Below are 19,317 nucleotides of genomic sequence, written 5' to 3'. Positions count from 1 at the left end.
AGCTCTAAACAAAAGAGCCACATATACTGGATTTAACATTGAACTGTACAAGGTACTTTCATCTGTTCGCGGTTTTTCACCAGAAGACTGTAAAATCACATTTACAAGCTGTTACTGGACAAAAACAGAGAATAAATCTACATTTCATCCTTCAAGTTTAGGGTTACGGCATATATGTGAGTGACAACTCCATTTAACTAATGACTACTCGTCATCCTTTAAACCAGCTGGCTACAAGTCTCCCTGATTGATCGAGTAGAGCAGGGGTGTCCAAAGTGCGGCCCGGGGGCCATTTGCGGCCCGCAGCTAATTGTTTACCGGCCCGCCACACATTCTGGAAATGCTATTGCAAAAATGTAAAAAAACATTTAAAAAAAGTGGAATGAGGTGAAATCTAACTAGAAAAAGTTGCAATGTTGACACAAAGCCGCCATGCAGGCTTTTTTTTTTTCTTTTGTCTCTTTATTTTTCTTTTTTTGCCATTGCTCCAACAAAAAAAAAAAATCTATGTTATAATGAATTATTGACCTATTTAAGGCTTCAACTATTTCAAATATTTCACTTTAAAATGTTTTATGTGGGAAATATTGCATATATTGTGTGGTTGCCATACAAAAACATCAACATTTTATTTGACAAAAGAGCATAAAACAAACAAAATAATAGTTCAAACGTAAAATGGACAGATATATCTGAAGTTGAGCTCGTAACTTAAGTGTTGAAAGTTAAAAAAAAAACTAATAAAAATGTATCACTTTCTGAGTGGGGCACCTTTTGGATCCCAAATATATTTCATGGGATTTTATTTATCTTTTCACTGTGATTACTCAAAAATAATAATGAATTAAAATCAATGGTGTCCTGCATTATTGATATTTTTAAGGCTCTAATTACGGGGGGGGGGGGGGGGGGGGGGGGGGTTGGGGGCGGGGTGCGTGGTTGGGGGCGTGGTTATTTACAGCTAGAATTCACCAACTCGAGTATTTCATATATATTTCATATATATATATATATATATATATATATATATATGAAATAATTGACTTTCAGTGAATTCTAGCTATATATATATATATATATATATATATATATATAATATATATATATATATATATATATATATATATATATATATACATATATATATATATATATATATATATATATATATATATATATATATATATATATATATATATATATATATATATATATATATATATATATATATATATATATATATATATATATATATATATATATATATATATATATATATATATTTATTTTATTTACATATAAATAAAAGAAATACTTGAATTTCAGTGTTCCGGTGGCTATCCATTAGATGGCAGTATTGTCCTGTTTAACTTCTCCGTTCATGATGAGTATATCATTTCGGGCACCGTGTTCAATGGAGAAGTCTGTTCTACAAAATGTACAGGCAACATAGACATTCCCCTTCGAACTGTCCTGGATGAACTGAAATTCTTGTTTCCATTCGTTTTGGAACTTGCAAGCGTATTTGTTCATCTTGCTCGTCGACGGCGTCGCCATGTCTGTAATTTCCTCGTTCTTCTGCTTCGTCTCCTTGTTGACGTCATTGGGCAGGCAAGCTGTTTATATCGTGGGAAAGCGGACGTGAGAACAGGCTGTCCCCACTCAGTCTCAGGTCCGCATTGAGCTGGAGGGGGCGTGGCCTCCAGCTCCGGCTGAATACCGGGAGTTTGTCGGGAGAAAATCTCTGCCGGGAGGTTGTCGGGAGAGGCGCTGAATACCGGGATTCTCCCGCTAAAAACGGGAGGGTTGGCAAGTATGCAGTACAGGAACAACAAAATGTTTGAAACATGCATATTCAGTCAAACTCTACTGGGTTATTCAACTAAATGGTTGGAGAGGCCACATTTCCAGAAAGCTAGGGTCCATGGAACACACTTCTGCCTTCACTAATATTCTTAATTTGAGAACCAGTAGTGTATTTGATTTCAGACTCAGAATCAGAGTTACAAATCTCAGAAATATAGTCCTGTTAGTGGACTCTGACATTTATGAGGTTCACATGTCAATGCAGGATCTCCAAATGTGTTTACAGAGGTCTAAGTTCCTCTATACAACGAGAGCACTCTATATTGTTTTTATGAATTTGCTGCAAAAATGTTCAAGTCTTTTGCAAGTTTTGAACTGAACTGAACTAAACAGTGTCATTTCCGGGGAGGCAGTTGAATGGCCCTGCTTTATATGATCAAGATTTTGGGGGCTGATCCGGTCACCCAGAATTAAACCAATAACCAATTTAAAGGAGAACTGCACTTTTTGGCATTTTGCCTACCATTCACAATCCTTATGTATTGACAAGAACACATTTTTCTTTTTTTTATACATTCTATATACTTTATGAGAGCCAACAAACATAATACAACTTCACTTACTGTACAAGGTTTGCTGTCATTAGGATGCCGACTACTCAGATGTTCATATATTCTCATTTTAGATAAAAATTCACTCATAATCCCCGCGTCGTACTGTCAAAGTGTACCAACTTGTTGGAATACGTCCTCATCCTTCTACTATCCAGGTGAGATGCATGATTTATGATCTAGAATAAACTTTCATGAGCAAAGGAAGCGAGGAAACAGCTGACCACTCGATGATGTAAACATTGGCACTAAGGTTGTCTCGATACCAATATTTTGGTACTGGTACAAAAATGTATTTTGATACTTTTCGATACTTTTCTAAATAAAGGGGACCCAAAAAATGGCATTATTGGCTTTATTGTAACAAAAAATCTTAGCGTACATTAAACATATGTTTCTTTTTGCAATCGAAGAACAATTTTGTCCTTAAAATAAAATAGTGAACATACAAGACAACTTGTTTTTTAGTAGTTAGTAAGCAAACAAAGGCTCCTAATTTGTCTGCTGACGTATGCGGTAACATATTGTGTCATTCCCCATTTTATTATTTTGTCAAAATTATAAAGGACAAGCTGTATAAATTGATTATTAATCTACTTGTTCATTTACTGTTAATATCTGCTTATTTTCCGTTTCAACATGTTCTATCTACACTTCTGTTAAAATGTAATAAACACCTTTTCTTCTGTTGTTTGGATACTTTACATTAGTTTTGGATGATACCACACATTAAGGTATCGATCCGATACCAAGTGGTTACAGGGTCATACATTGGTCCTAACTTAAGTTATCATGTGTCCAGGTACGTATTTCCTGAGTTTATGAATAAAAAAAATAAAAAGATTTTGTGACGATAAAAAAATGTTGATGTAATCATAGTAGTATCAACTAGATACGCTCTTGTACTTGGTATACTTATAGAGGATGCCAGGTGTAGAGCCACCCATGGCATTTGTTTACATTGTGACCCCGTTTAGCTATGGTGTGTAGTGAAGCATGTTTAGCTATTCCTCGTCCTGCAGAGATGATACTTCTAAAAAAACTCACTTCATTTGTCGCCCTGGAGGTAAGGATTCGTGATTTAGAAGTAGCTAAAGCACTGTCGATTGCGGATGGACATTAGCCGCTGAGTAGCTAGCCATGTTTTAAAGCACATCTTTACCTTTATCGTTATTGTTCAAGCCAAAATGCCTCCATTCTCCCTTTTCTGTCTACACACTGTCTGCTTGTAAGTACTCCGTGATTGTGCGCTGCCAAACATGCTCCTCTGCTCGTAAAACCAGCAACATCACGACGTGACGACGACGCGCCGTCATACCCGTAAAAAAAAAAAAGGCGAACCGGTACTTTTCAAACAGAGTATAGTACCATTTTTGATTCATTACTACCACAATACTATATTAGTACAACCCTAATTGGCACACACGCTAGTAATCGCAGCACCGCTATAAATAGTTTGTCTGCGTTAGCGCTTATAATAACAATATCACTAATACTTGGTTAATATTCATGTCATGAAATATAAATGGAGTACTGTTGGCGCTTTTTGGATGTTTTTTTATTGGGTTTTATGGGCGGAATAGAGGACCTCCTATTGGCTCAACTGTAAGCAGACTTCTGTTTAAGTTTATTTACGAGTTAGAATGCATTAAAGGCCTACTGAAACCAACTACTACCGACCACGCAGTCTGATAGTTTATATATCAATGATGAAATCTTAACATTGCAACACATGCCAATACGGCAGGGTTAACTTATAAAGTGCAATTTTAAATTTCCCGCCACACTTCCGCTTGAAAACGTCTCGGTATGATGACGTATGCGCGTGACGTAGCCAGTTTAACAGAGGTATGGCTTCCCCATTGAAGCAAATACGAAATAGCTCTGTTTTCATCTCATTATTCCACAGTATTCTGGACATCTGTGTTGGTGAATCTGTTGCAATTTGTTCATTGCATTATGGAGAAAGAAGATTAGCAAGCAAAGAAGAAAGTTGTCGGTGCGAAGAGGATATTTCGCGAGGGAAGTCAGCAACACAACACAGCCAGTGTTTGTTTACATTCCCGAAAGATGCAGTCAAGATCGAAGAACTCGGACAACAGAGACTCTAACCAGGAGGACTTTGATTTGGATACACACACGCAATACCGTGAGTACGTAGCTGCGCTTCCAAACATTTGATCGCTTGCTATAACTAGCTCGAGCTAGTAGCCAGGAGCTAGGAGCTAGCATAACAAACACCTAGGTGTTTGTTATGCGGGATTAATTTGTGGCATATTAAATATAAGCCGGGTTGTGTTGTGGCTAACAGAGTATATATATATGTCTTGTGTTTATTTACTGTTGTAGTCATTCCCAGCTGAATATCAGGTCCCACCCGCGCGCTTCCAAACATTTGATTGCTTGCCCGTACGTGCGTGTCACGTACGTAACTTTGGTTAAATATATAAGCTTTATGAACCTTGGGTTAGGTGAACGGTCCTTTGGGCTGAGTGAGTGTGGGTGTTGTGCAGGTGTTTGAATTGTATTGGCGGGTTATATATACGGGATCCCGTCCATATAACCCGCTCGAGCTATAACTAGCTCGAGCTAGTAGCTAGTAGCTAGGAGCTAGCATAACAAACACCTAGGTGTTTGTTATGCGGGATTAATTTGTGGCATAATAAATATAAGCCTGGTTGTGTTGTGGCTCATAGAGTATATATATGTCTTGTGTTTATTTACTGTTGTAGTCATTCCCAGCTGAATATCAGGTCCCACCCGCGCACTTCCAAACATGTGATCGCTTGCTCGTACGTGCGTGTCACGTACGTAACTTTGGTTAAATATATAAGCTTTATGAACCTTGGGTTAGGTGAACGGTCCTTTGGGCTGAGTGAGTGTGTGTGTTGTGCAGGTGTTTGAATTGTATTGGCGGGTTATATATACGGGATCCCCTCCAGATAACCCGCTCGAGCTATAACTAGCTCGAGCTAGTAGCTAGTAGCTAGGAGCTAGCATAACAAACACATAGGTGTTTTTATGCGGGATTAATTTGTGGCATATTAAATATAAGCCTGGTTGTGTTGTGGCTAATAGAGTATATATATGTCTTGTGTTTATTTACTGTTTTAGTCATTCCCAGCTGAATATCAGGTCACCCCCGACTCTCACAGCATCTTCCCTATCTGAATCGCTTCCACTCCCCACTAGTCCTTCACTTGCATTTTCCTCATCCACAAATCTTTCATCCTCGCTCAAATTAATGGGGAAATCGTCGCTTTCTCGGTCCGAATCTCTCTCACTTCTGGCGGCCATCATTGTATACAGGGAACTTTGCGGATATGTTCAATTGACTACGTCACGCTACTTCCGGTAGGGGCAAGCCTTTTTTTTTATCAGATACCAAAAGTTGCGATCTTTATCGTCGTTGTTTTATACTAAATCCTTTCAGCAAAAATATGGCAATATTGCGAAATGATCAAGTATGACACATAGAATAGATCTGCTATCCCTGTTTAAATAAAAAAAATTCATTTCAGTAGGCCTATAAAGAAAAATACATCCATTGTCAGGTCTTTCATATTGATTGTGAAAGATAGGCAAAATTCCCCCAAAAAAGTGCAGTTCCTCTTCAAGAGAGCAATATATCTATTTCAAGAACTTGTTTACTTACTTCACCGCACTGTTCGTTGAATCAAAAAAACAATCTTAACACTATTGCCATGCCTCAAACTGGGGTGCAAGAGTTAAATGCAATTGTGTTTTATTCCAATATTGCGGTTGCAATTTTATGTAGTTATCAAATTTGATTTATATATTCGTTTCAAAATTTCGCTTTGTTTTCCAACCATTGTAACAAAAAAGGAGAGTGCTGAGAAGAAGTGTTTAATGATGATAATTGGTTCTTGGCCTCACTGTACTAAGTAAATTTTTGCTAAGTAGGAATTTTTAATTAGTGAATTTGTGAATTATATTTATATAGCGCTTTTCTCTAGTGACTCAAAGCGCTTTTACATAGTGAAACCCAATATCTAAGTTACATTTAAACCAGTGTGGGTGGCACTGGGAGCAGGTGGGTAAAGTGTCTTGCCCAAGGACACAATGGCAGTGACTAGGATGGCGGAAGCGGTGATCGAACCTGGAACCCTCAAGTTGCTGGCACGGCCACTCTACCAACCGAGCTATACCGCCCCAAGTAATAATTATAAATTGAATTAATAATTATAAATTGAATATTTTCATAGCTAGAGCATACAAAAGCTATTTATAATGCTATCAATATTATTATTATTATTATTATTATGAGATTTGACATTTTCACTACTTCAATCCAATACAGCAACGTTTCTAACGCTGAGCCAATCAGTGGCCACGATACTGAAGAACGCAGTCTGGTTGGTTTAGTCGCAGCTATTGGCCAAAACTACTGTAGAATTGATATTTTTACTTCAATTAGCCATTTTTGTGCTTAAAAATGCTTAATTTAGGCCAAGAATACCTACAATACCAGCTCAGTGGCCTTGTGGTTAGAGTGTCCGCCCTGAGACTGGGAGGTCGTGAGTTCAAACTCCGGCCGAGTCATACCAAAGACTAAAAAAGAAATGGGACCCATTGCGTCCCTGCTTGGCACTCAGCATCAAGGGTTGGAATTGGGGGTTAAATCACCAAAATGATTCCCGAGCATGGCGCACGCTGCTGCTCACTGCTCCCCTCACCTCCCAGGTGGTGAACATGGGGATGGGTCAAATGAAGAGGAAACCACACTGTACTAGTGTGTGTGTGACAATCGTTGGGACTTTAACTTTAACTTAACTTTAACAATATGCTTTTAAAAACTCATTAGTCTTTTTTTTGAAATTCTAAAACATGTTCTTGATGCTTGAATGTACACATTGTCACGGCTCATTTGGATATGAGTGAAAATGTCAACAGTGCCTTCTGTACGGCAGTCTTTCACATGAAAGCACATCACGTGACCTCACGTGCTTAACGCCGTGTCACTGAACCAGACAAATGTGTTCCAGTCCAACGTGACCAGATGAGGCAAACCGGCATACTTTACATTTTGTCTTCATCTCCGTTTGATTGATAGCACTACTTTCCCAGAGTGGTCCTCTTAGTATGCACTTGAACATTAGGACCACATTTGACATATTTAGAGCCTTTCCCTAAAGGACTCCAGATGACAGAATTGGGATGTGCACCGAGGACAAAAAAGAAAGACATGTGAGGTTTGAGACCGCAAAAATTGAGATGTTAAGTCGGTTGCTTCTATGTGCATTCTAGCGCATGAGGTACAAGAGGAGACATGTTGAGGGAGGAATAGAGAAAAAAGAAGAGCGGAAAATTTAAAAAAAGAATCTAAAATTCTCAAGGACTTGGACTTCAGACCTAGAGGGTCACAGTTCAAGTCCTTTTGTCTACTAAATGTTGGAGATATGCAAGTCTGCTTCCTGACTACTGCCAATGTGCTCTTGAGCAAGGCAATACCCACCAGATTAGTTGTGCAGTTACTATTTTGATGTCTTTCTCTGTTGCATGTGTGTGACCTGGTTTGTGAGTTTGTAGTGTGGAACAGTATGTACAGAAGAGTGTAAAGTCAATTTCCCCTTGTGAGATTAAAATCAGTCTTGTAAAATAAAAATAAAAAATGAGGAAGAGCACTTAGACTTAGACTTAGACTTATACAAACTTCATTGATTCACAAGGGAAATTGTTCCACACAGTAGCTCAGTTTTAAAGGCTAGAAAGGGTAAGGATGGAAAGGATAATGCAGGTATTAAGTAGACAAAAAATGTACCATAGTAGCAATATAAAATATAACATACCGTATTTTTTCTGATTATAAGTCACAGTTTTTTTCATAGTTTGGCTGGGGGTGCGACTTATACTCTGGAGCGACTTATGTGTGAAATTATTCACACATTACCGTAAAATATCAAATAATATTATTTATTTCCTTCACGTAAGAGACTGGGCGTATATCAGCAATCGTCACACACACACGTCAACCAATAAAAATGTGGCGGGGGCGGGTCATGGCAGAAGTGCATTGTGAAAAAAAAGATGCTACCTGCTACTACTTCCGTACCTATGAAAATTGATCATTTCAACATTGGCGGTAACTTATAAAAACTGAGAAGGGCTGAATAAAAAATGGCACCGAAAAGGAAATCATATACTGCAGGTTACAAGCTGGAAGTAGTGAAATATGCAGCAGAAAACGACAATCGAGCAGCAGAAAGAAAGTTTGGAGTAAGCGAGAAACTTGTAAGGGACTGGCGAAAAATGCGACTTATATTCTAGTGCGACTAATATATGATTTTTCCTTCTTTATTATGCATTTTCGGCCGGTGCGATTTATACTCCGGAGCGATTTATAATCCGAAAAATAAGGTATATGTAATATTTACATATTATATATACAGTATATAATATATACTATATATATTATAGTATTATATAATATTAGATTAAAGAACCAATGATTGCACACACACACTAGATGTGGTGAAATTTGTCCTCTTTATATTTGTATATAATATATTCAATATATAACAAATCCCAATGACCATGTACAATATTACAGTATATGTAACAGCTGCAGCAAAAAAATAAAATAAAAAATAAAATAAAAAGGGCAGCATAAAATAGAGGGGAGAAAATAGACATTATAAACAAAGAGAGGTAGCAACATAGAAGCAGTCAGGTAATAGACAGATATCATCTATTGCTGTATGGCGAGTGATTATACAGCTGGAAGGAGTGCGGAATGAAGGCACCAAAGCATATAGGGCCTGATTTACTGAGTGGTGATAAAACGATATCAATATATATTGTGATAGACATGTAATCGATACCAACAAAAAATGCGATCAATAAAACAATATATATACATTGGTTGCATGAACAAAAGCACCCGCTCTCTGGTAGCTGGGCAACGCAGGAAGTGATCACTAAACAATGGGAGTGACACGCTAACAGCCAATTAGGTAAGAGTATCGACAATCACGTTTGGTTGCGACATCTTGTTGTCTCGCGATTGATTCTTTGCATGGAGCAAAAAGAGAAACTAAAAATGAGTACTGCAGAGAGCGAAGAAATTGTCGATAAAACAGGAAAAGTCACCTCAGCAGTATGGAAGTTTTTCAGATTTTTTTAAAAAACGGACCGCAGTCCAATAAGGCGCGCTCACCTGAGCACAGCTGTGACTTCCTGGTAGTAAACCTGCACAAAATAGTTCTTCTCAGGTTTCTCTATGTTTACATTTTCATATTTTGCACTATTATGTTGCACTTTATTAAGCATTTCTTACTTATTCCCTATTTTTGCACCTCAATTTTAAGAAGTTATTGTTAAGTGTTTATTGTGATTTAAAAATGTTGTTTACGTTGATTGTTTTAATGTTTTCCATGGTTGTGTTGACATGTTATGCCTTGATAGCTGAGAGGATTATAATCAGAGGATGGTTACATTTTAAATACCATTTTTTACATTTAATAAAGTATTTTCCTGATCCTTATTTTTGATAGGTCATGACAAAAATCAATAATAATCGATCATAATCAATATTAATAATAATAAATCAATAATAATCGATATGAACCAATATAAAAAACGTATATAATGATACACTTTTTAGCCATATAGCCCAGCCCTACTAAGATCGAAAATACCACGCGCTAAATAGCGTGTGCAAACTATAAAATTGTGTGTACCATTAGTGGGCGTGTTGCAGGTGATCAACTATAAAATTTATAACAAGTGCAAAAGTTGGACTCTCACTATTATGTTAGATCCACTATGGACTGGACTTTCACAATATTATGCTAGACCCACTCGACGTCCATTGCATCAGGTCTCCCCTAGAGGGGGGTCACCCACATCTGGGGTCCTCTCCAAGGTTTCTCATAGTCATTCACATTGACATCCCACTGGGTTGTGAGTTTTTCCTTGCCCTTATGTGGGCTCTGAACCGAGGATGTCGTTGTGGCTTGTGCAGCCCTTTGAGACACTTGTGATTTAGGGCTATATAAATAAACATTGATTGATTGATTGAAAAGTGGTGCAGACGGCGTATAAGATTTGTGCGTGTACTATTGGCTGTCACCATGGAGACACTCATTTACTGCACAACTATATGATCCAACCTGTGGTGTTTTGCTATATATGGAACATGATGCAGCACTATAGATAGACAATATTGCTTAAAATCTACATCACAATATATATTGCAGCCTCCTGTGATAAGATATAGATGAAGACATATTATTTGGTATCTGTAAATGACAAAAGAACCATTTTAAAATGGGTTACAAAGGGCTGCTGACATATACAGTTAAATATTACATCAAGTCCGGTAATAATATTTTCTCAAAAGTATGATTAATCTACTTGTTGATTTACTCTTAATATCTGGTTACTTTCTGTTCTAACATAGTTCCATCTACACTTCTGCTAAGATTTAACAATCATTTGTTCTTCTGTTGGTTGGTGACTTTACATTCATTTTGGCCAATACTACAAATTTGGGTATAGATCCAATACCAAGGGGAGGTTTTGGTCATACCAATGCTGACACTTATACCTAAAATGTTCCAGCTGACACTTATACCTAAAATGTTCCAGATCAGCGAATGCTAAACATTTTGATCACAATTCTAATTGGACAAAAACGATCAATCAATCAATCAATTTATTTAAGTATGACCTACCATTGGCTCTGATTTAAATCCTTTAGTTAAAGCCCTCATGTATTTACGGACTAATTTCCTAAACAATAACAAAAACAACAATATATTTTTTGAGAGTTACCAATCTAACCACTGTGGTATCAACCTGATATTATACTACTTGGTTCCGTTACTGCTGATATTAGTATCAATTTCCCGACATTGTTTACATTCACTAGCTCTAGCTTGCAATTAGCGGTTAGCCTATCTACCTACGGTGTGTAGTGTAGCATGTTTAGCTATTCCTTGTCTTCCTGGGATCATATTAGTAAGAAACCTAGTTCTGCTATGTACCTTGTGCTAGATAGTCGTCGTCTCCAGAGTGTACTGTGGAGCATACTGACAGGAGCAGAAGAAAGTTCCACCTAAAGGGGACAGACAGGAAAACACAAATTAGTGTTTGAGTGGTTTGCTTAGCGTCCTTGCAGGTATTTTTGTAGTCGGACCAAAAGCTATGCAGTACAAACATGTGCGTAAGGTAAGTAAATGATTGGCATCTTGTGTGACAAATTGCAAGACAAACCCCTAATATCATATAATCACTTTCAAGAATATGTTATATTTTGCTATCTTTAACAGCTCAGATTTCACATAAAGATTCTAAAAGATACTTCTAATGAGCATTTCTGAACACATCAGGAAGAGAGCTTTACTAAGAACCAATGTTAACCAAATGCATGCTTCTAGGGTGACCAGGTGTCCGGATTTAGGCCGGACAGTCCGGATTTTTAATGCCCTGTCCGGCGTCCGGCGCAGCATCAAGCCGGACACGTATTTGTCCTCCTTTTTGAGGCACTAGGCTTGAAGAGCAGAGTTTTTTTCATCTTTGCTGGGCTGCAGCGCAATAGCCAATCATAGACCGTAAAAAATTCCCCCAACGCAGTAACACATGAAATGATTGGCTAAGAGCGGTGTCGGATACAAATCTGCTTATCATTGGTTAAAAAGGTAAACAAGAGTCCAACGTTCCCTCTAAGGTGCGCGCCTGTGCAATGGCGCACCATTCAGCGTCATATGCGCACAGCAAATTAATGCCGCGCAGGAAATCAAAAATCCAATCTGAACTTTAAACAAAATAAACACATTACAATTTATTCTGTATGATTTTGCAATGCAACTCTGTGAGTGACAGGTGACAACAAGAGTGGCCCCAATGGATAAAAAATCTTTGTCAACACAGTTCAATTATCATCTGTCGAGACACTTTATGGACAGGAATTCCATCAATCACTTTATTGAGCAAAACTGTTTGTAACCACACCAAAAACATGAGTAAAAAAAACTTGTATCTATAAAAACTGGTAATTTTCAGCCATACAAACCAGGCTTAAACCTAATCATCCGTCATATCAACAGAAGCCGCTCGCTCGCTCACCTGCACCAACACACACACTCATGGCACTTAGCCAGTGCTGCGTTTATGGCCTCACAAAAAGTCGGACAACCCCAACGCCACACAATGTGTAAATGCCAGGTTGTAACACTGACTCCTCAATCAGATGTGTGCTTATTTTACAGCCATTTATTAAAAAATCTAAGGATATTATTCATGAAATATTGTCACTAGATTTCATAAATGCTAATGAAAAGATGTATTTTACAGACAGAAAGTTACAGTAACTAAATGTAATCTCTGAAAGGGGTAACATTTCTTTTAAAGGCAGGACCCGCAGCCAGACATACAATACTAGCACATAGGTCATGAAAAACATGTTTTTTTTGTTATTGTCATCGTAAGAGGGCAAAATCACTTATATCAGAAAATTATTTTAATAAAACATTTACATTGTTATGATGTCAGGTTTGGGACAGGTGTGACGCTGGTGTAGCCACAGTGTGCACGTCTGATGTCGCTCACATTTTTTTTAAATTATATATGTTACCTGTTAATTGTTGTTTACATTTAAGTCCACACATGTTATGCTTTGTGGCACTCTGCACTTGAAAAGATTCATCTCAGTGGTCACTTTTTGAACACCACAATGTATTGAATAAATACAAATACTGTTAACAAACACTTGACTTTAATATTTTTTTTTCTATTCAGCCACACAAACATCATCTTTAAACCACTCAAAATAGTACTATAAATAAGAGTATACCAGAGTCCTATGTACACCATAGTAATTTATTGATATGCCGCATAATGTCCTCCTTTTTGGTGTCATATGCCGCAAATTGTCCTCCTTTTTGGTGTCATGGAAATGGTCACCCTACATGCTTCTCTTTCCTGGCTAACAGTGCAGAACAGGTTGTCAGCGGTATAGCTCGGCTGGTAGAGTGGCCGTACCAGCAACTTGAGGGTTCCAGGTTCGATTCCCGCTTCCGCCATCCTAGTCACTGCCGTTGTGTCCTTGGGCAAGACACTTTACCCACTTGCTCCCAGTGCCACCCACACTGGTTTAAATGTAACTTAGATATTGGGTTTCACTATGTAAAGCGCTTTGAGTCACTAGAGAAAAGCGCTATATAAATATAATTCACTTCACTTCACTCTAATATTGTTGAAATCAGTAACCGGTAGTAAAACTCCTGCTTTTCTCATGGCCCAAATAGTTCACAGTAGAACTATAATACCAGGGCGTCTAGTGAGGGGCATTTTGTACTCCCTCGTCCCAGGAAGAATGCTTTGCGGAAATCTTTTATTTATGGATCTGTATCGCTCTGGAATAACCTGCCTCAAATTCTCCCCGGCATTGAAAGTAAACAGGTTTTTAAAAGGAAAGTAATAGTTTATCTGAGTCTGTAAATTAGTTTGCTTGTTGATGATTTTTGTTTGGTTTTGTATTGTCTGGTTATATTTATATGGTAATTATTATTATGTGACTGTAAATTGTTTGCTTGTTTTCTTATTGATGCTTTTATTTTTTTCGGTATTGTTTAGTTATAATTATATGCTTTTACTTGTAATTGTATTGAGTTTGTGTGAAGTTTTATGCCTGGAACCGAACCAACCAACTGAACTGAATCCACCCAACCGAGCCCCGGGCGGGTAGGAGGCTCCTTAGCAGCCACCCTCTGTTTTCCTTCTTTTCCACCAAAACGCAACGTGTTCATTACGGTCCTCCTGAACAATCACCTTTCCCCCGCCCCTTCACTAAAACCCCCTGGACACTGCCATCACAACGTGGACTTTGCGGGGCCGTTTAAATGAACTCTGAATTGTGTTGCGCCTATACCATCGTTGGTAGAAAAATAAGGATTGAATTAAGTACATTTGTTGTAAATATTGAACGTTTCTGTCAACTTGTGGAATATGTGAATGTCTATTTGAATTTACATGTTTATGTTTGTTTGTTATTTTTCCTATTATTCTGTAATATAATTTGGTACCATTTAAACTTGAAACCTGTGTTCAGTCTTTATTACTCTCCATTCCTAGAGCTGAATTTAGTTTCTTCTGATCTAGCCCAGACATCTCATTAACTGTTTTATTTAGTACTTGTACAGTGCTTTATTAGAGTAACATACAGGTTACAATTATTTAGTTTTTGCATATTTGGGATCTGCATAAGTCCCAAAAATGTGAAATTAAACCATGGAGGCATGGCACGGATAATTATAAAACAATATTGCCTTCTTGCTCCAAAAGAGCCGTTTGGAATTTGAGACTTTAGTGACATTTTTTGCCTTAGCTACTTTAGCGGATATCTCTTTTTATGGCAGAGGTTTAGACTTAGACTTAGACAAACTTTACCCAAAGAGCTTTGTGCGAGTCCGCCATTTTAATCCAGTTGCGGTGCAAATCTCTACTCAATAAGTTCCTTAGCATTCTCTATCCTCTTATTGTGGGGGAGAATGGCTCGTAGACTAAATAAAACTACAACATGGCTGACGGGGTGGAGACGCAGTCAAAAGGCGCTTGGCCTGGAGAAGGGCTTTGGGACGTAAATAAGACATTCAGATGAAGACAGTCAGAAAAGCGTTTTGAAGATGGTCTGTAAACAAAATCAATGCAAAACAAATGTCCAAAGAACCACCATTACATGTTATGTAGACCACAGTCCGTTTTTAAGAGTTCCTTTGCAAGCGGACAAAGACCCAACACTTAGCCTCCGTCTGCTTGTTGTTGTATCGTGTTTCAGAAGATTGTGTTGACACTTGACTGAAGCAACTGCACTGCAGAGCAAACCCTCGAGTGTTTTAACGGAATCAAACATTACATCAACTGTGTTATAATTAATAATAGTGATTTTAATTTGGGGCAGCAGAAGATTACGCATTAGGACTTGGGCTTTAGAGAACGCAGGGTCATGGTTTGAGTCCTAATATAGACTGAATACGACTAAATAAATACATGTGACCAGGAGTTGGAAAGATTCCTGAGAAGTTATTGAGCAAGCCAGCGAAATATAGATCGTTTTTACTACTATTGCTTTTATTCCGCGTGTGTCAATGCTGTCAATGGTTCCGGCCCGGAAAAGGGTGGAGTGCCATCTCCGGGTTGGGGAGGAGATCTTGCCCCATGTGGAGGAGTTAAAGTACCTTGGAGTCTTGTTCACGAGTGAGGGAAGAGTGGATCGTGAGATCGACAGGCGGATTGGTGCGGCGTCTTCAGTAATGCGGACGCTGTATCGATCCGTTGTGGTGAAGAACTAGCTGATTCGGAAGGCAAAGCTCTCAATTTACCGGTCGATCTACGTTCCCATCCTCACCTATGGTCATGAGATTTGGGTTATGACCGAAAGGACAAGATCACGGGTACAAGCGACCGAAATGAGTTTCCTCCGCCAGGTGGCGTGGCGTGGCTCTCCCTTAGAGATAGGGTGAGAAGCTCTGCCATCCGGGGGGAGCTCAAAGTGAAGCCGCTGCTCGAGAGGAGCCAGATGAGGTGGTTCAGGCATCTGGTCAGGATGCCACCCCAACGCCTCCCCAGGGAATTGTTTCGGGCATGTAAGACCGGTAGGAGGCCACGGGGAAGACCCAGGTCACTTTGGGAAGACTATGTCTCCCGGCTGGCCTGGGAACGCCTCGTGATCCCCCGGGAGGAGCTGGACGAAGTGGCTGGGGAGAGGGAAGTCTGGGCTTCCCTGCTTAGGCTGCTGCCCCCTCGAACCGACCTCGGATAGGCGGAAGAAGATGGATGGATGGGTGTCAATGCTAGCGCAGTCCATTACAAAATGAGATTTTTCTGTATTGAAAATTGAATTCCTCCATTTAAAAACTTTTTTGTACTAATAAACACATATGTCATTGTACGGTTAATGACTGCACACATACTGTAACTGCAAAGCCGGCCATATTCAGGATTAGGTGATGAAAAAAATGTACACAATCTAAATGATATTCAGGACAGCACCAATGAGCAAACTGATTTGTCTAGCACGGGGGTCAGCAACCCGCGGCTCTAGAGCTGCATGCATCTCTTTAGCGCCGCCCTAGTGGCTCCCTGGACCTCTTTCAGAGATGTGTGACAAAGGAAAAAGATGAAGAAAATTTTGTTTTGTTTGTTTTAATATATTTTCTGTAGGAGAACAAACATGACACAAACCTTCCTAATTGTTAGAAATCCCACTGTTTATGTTATACATGCTTCACTAATGAGAGTATTTGGCAAGCACCGTTTTGTTCTACTAATTTCAGCGATTCTTGAACTCTTCATAGTTTGTTTACATGTACAAATCCTTAAAAGGTGACCTTTGTTCATTTTATTGATATGTTGGAGTGCTTATCAGGCATATTTGGTCAATCCATGACTGCAAGCTAATCGATGCTAACAGGCTATTTAGGCTAGCTGTATGTACATATTGCATCATTATGCCTCGTTTGTAGCTATATTTGAGCTCATTTAATTTCCTTTACTTATGTCCTCTGTGTATTTAATTTATATTTGCATGTCTCATGACACATTGTCTGTATGTAATATTGGCTGCATTTCTCATAGTTCTTTGTGCGCCATGTTGTTCCAGACCACAGCAAACATTCCTCAGCTTGCAAAGATTGTAATAAATCTATTAGAAGAAGACAGCCTGCCGTTTCCTTTAACTTGGACACACACATCTATATCTCTGGCCATTCTGAGCCAGTAATTTCTGAAAGTTATCTCATCTTGTGAGAAGCCTCCATTTTACTAATGTTTTCCAATGTTGTAAAAATGTGTAGAACAAAAATGTAAATACAACATTTCTGTCAACGAAGATTTGCGTCAGCCTTTGATAGTAGGCTAATATAGACACTTACATCATGTGTTGCCTTCATTATAAGACTTATATAAGGATTTTATTTGTTTGCGGCTCCAGACAGATTTTTTTATTTTTTATTTTTGGTCCAATATGGCTCTTTCAACATTTTGGGTTGCCGACCCCTGGTCTAGCATACTAAACACTAACCACATTTTCAAATACCCTCAGAACTAAGCAGCAATCATGAAAAAAAGACCCAAATAACGCAAACATATAATGCCTCAATCATTGAAACCATGATCATTCTTCATGTATCCATTCATTTGACTTCAGGCGAGAGGCGGGGTGCACCTGGGACTGCTCATCTGTCAGTCATGTCAGAGCACATAATGTAGCCCATGTGAGGAACTCGCATGGCTGCGGTAGTTGTGACCCCAAGATGCAGGAAATGGGAGGACGACGTGCAGGTAAGAGTCTTTTATTGTACTCAAAATAGGAGGAACAGTCATGCATACAGCAAAAGGTCCTTAACATAATTAACCCTCAAGTACTGAGGAACAAGTGAGGCAGGCATAAATAGCAGCCTGATTGGCAACTGCAACCAGGTGTTCCAGGCTGCCAACCAGGGACAGGTGAGGCAAACGACCTTCACATTCACACTTAAGGATGATTTCAACTGCACGTCTCCAATTAACCCAACATGTTGGAGAAAGGACCTGGAGAAATCTCTCTTGCAAACTTTGTGTCTTGTGGTTGTATTACTTTCTCAAAACTATTATTAATCTTTGTGCTAATTTAATGTTAATATCTGGTTACTTTCTGCTGTAACATGGTTCTATCTACACTTCTGTTAAAATGTAATAAGCACTTATTCTTCTGTGGTTTGGATTAGAGATGTCCGTTAATATCGGGCTGCCGATATTGTCTGCCGATAAATGCTTTAAAAGGTAATATCGGAAATTATCGGTATCGGTTTCAAAAAGTAACATTTATGACTTTTTAAATTGCCGCTGTACGGAGTGGTACACGGACGGAGGGAGAAGTACAGAGCGCAAATAAACCTTAAAAGCGTTGCCTTTGCGTGCCGGCCCAGTCACATAATACCTACGGCTTTTCACAAACACAAGTGAATGCAAATCATACTTGGTCAACAGCCATACAGGTCACACTGAGGGTGTCCGTATAAACAACTTTAACACTGTTACAAATATGCGCCACACTGTGAACCCACACCAAACAAAAATGACAAACACATTTCGGGAGAACAGCCGCACCGTAACACAACATAAACACAACAGAACAAATACCCAGAACCCCTTGCAGCACTAACTCTTCTGGGACGCTACAATATACACCCCCCGCTACCTCCTACACCCCCCCCCCCCCCGCACCTCAACCCCGCCCACCTAAAACCTCCTCATGCTCTCTAAGGGAGAGCATGTCCCAAATTCCAAGCTGCTGTTTTGAGGCATGTTTAAAAAAATAATGCACTTTGTGACTTCAATAATAAATATGGCAGTGCCATGTTGGCATTTTTTTCCATAACTTGAGTTGATTTATTTTGGAAAACCTTTTTACATTGTTTAATGCATCCAGCGGGGCATCACAACAAAATTAGGCATAATAATGTGTTAATTCCACGACTGTATATATCGTATCGGTTGATATCGGAATCGGTAATTAAGAGTTGGACAATATCGGAATATTGGATATCGGCAAAAAAGCCATTATCGGACATCTCTAGTTTGGATACTTTACATAAGTTTTAGGCGATACTACAAATGTGTGTATCGATCCAATACCAGATAGTTACAGGGACAGTATTGGTCATTTGTTATTACATTTTTGATCACAAGTATAATCAGACAAAACACAGGATGACTGTGTTACAATATTAGTTAAAAAATTAAATAATTTCCTACTATTGGCGCTGATTTAAATTATTTGGTTTTTGCCCTTAAAGCTTTTTTTGTGCTGTTTGTAAACAATAACAAAAACGACAAAATTATTTTTGATAGTAAAACAAATCAATCTAACCACTGTGGTATTGATTATGTATTGTTA

The 19,317-nt window shown here is 38.6% G+C and overlaps 1 protein-coding gene across 1 annotated transcript in view; it reads right to left on the bottom strand.

The window, feature by feature from the left end:
- Positions 1-19,317, bottom strand: part of LOC133635240 (collagen alpha-1(XXIV) chain) — a 251,057-nt gene that overhangs the window by 196,524 nt on the left and 35,216 nt on the right. The window contains exon 2 of the mRNA XM_062028200.1: positions 11,426-11,496. Coding sequence (XP_061884184.1) covers positions 11,426-11,496 — 71 coding nt within the window. The remainder of the gene's footprint in view (positions 1-11,425; positions 11,497-19,317) is intronic.

The sequence above is a fragment of the Entelurus aequoreus genome, linkage group LG19, assembly GCF_033978785.1.
Source record: "Entelurus aequoreus isolate RoL-2023_Sb linkage group LG19, RoL_Eaeq_v1.1, whole genome shotgun sequence".
NCBI lineage: Eukaryota > Metazoa > Chordata > Actinopteri > Syngnathiformes > Syngnathidae > Entelurus > Entelurus aequoreus.
The sequence above is the reverse complement of the archived record's forward strand: the minus strand, read 5'-3'. Positions and strand labels throughout refer to the sequence as shown.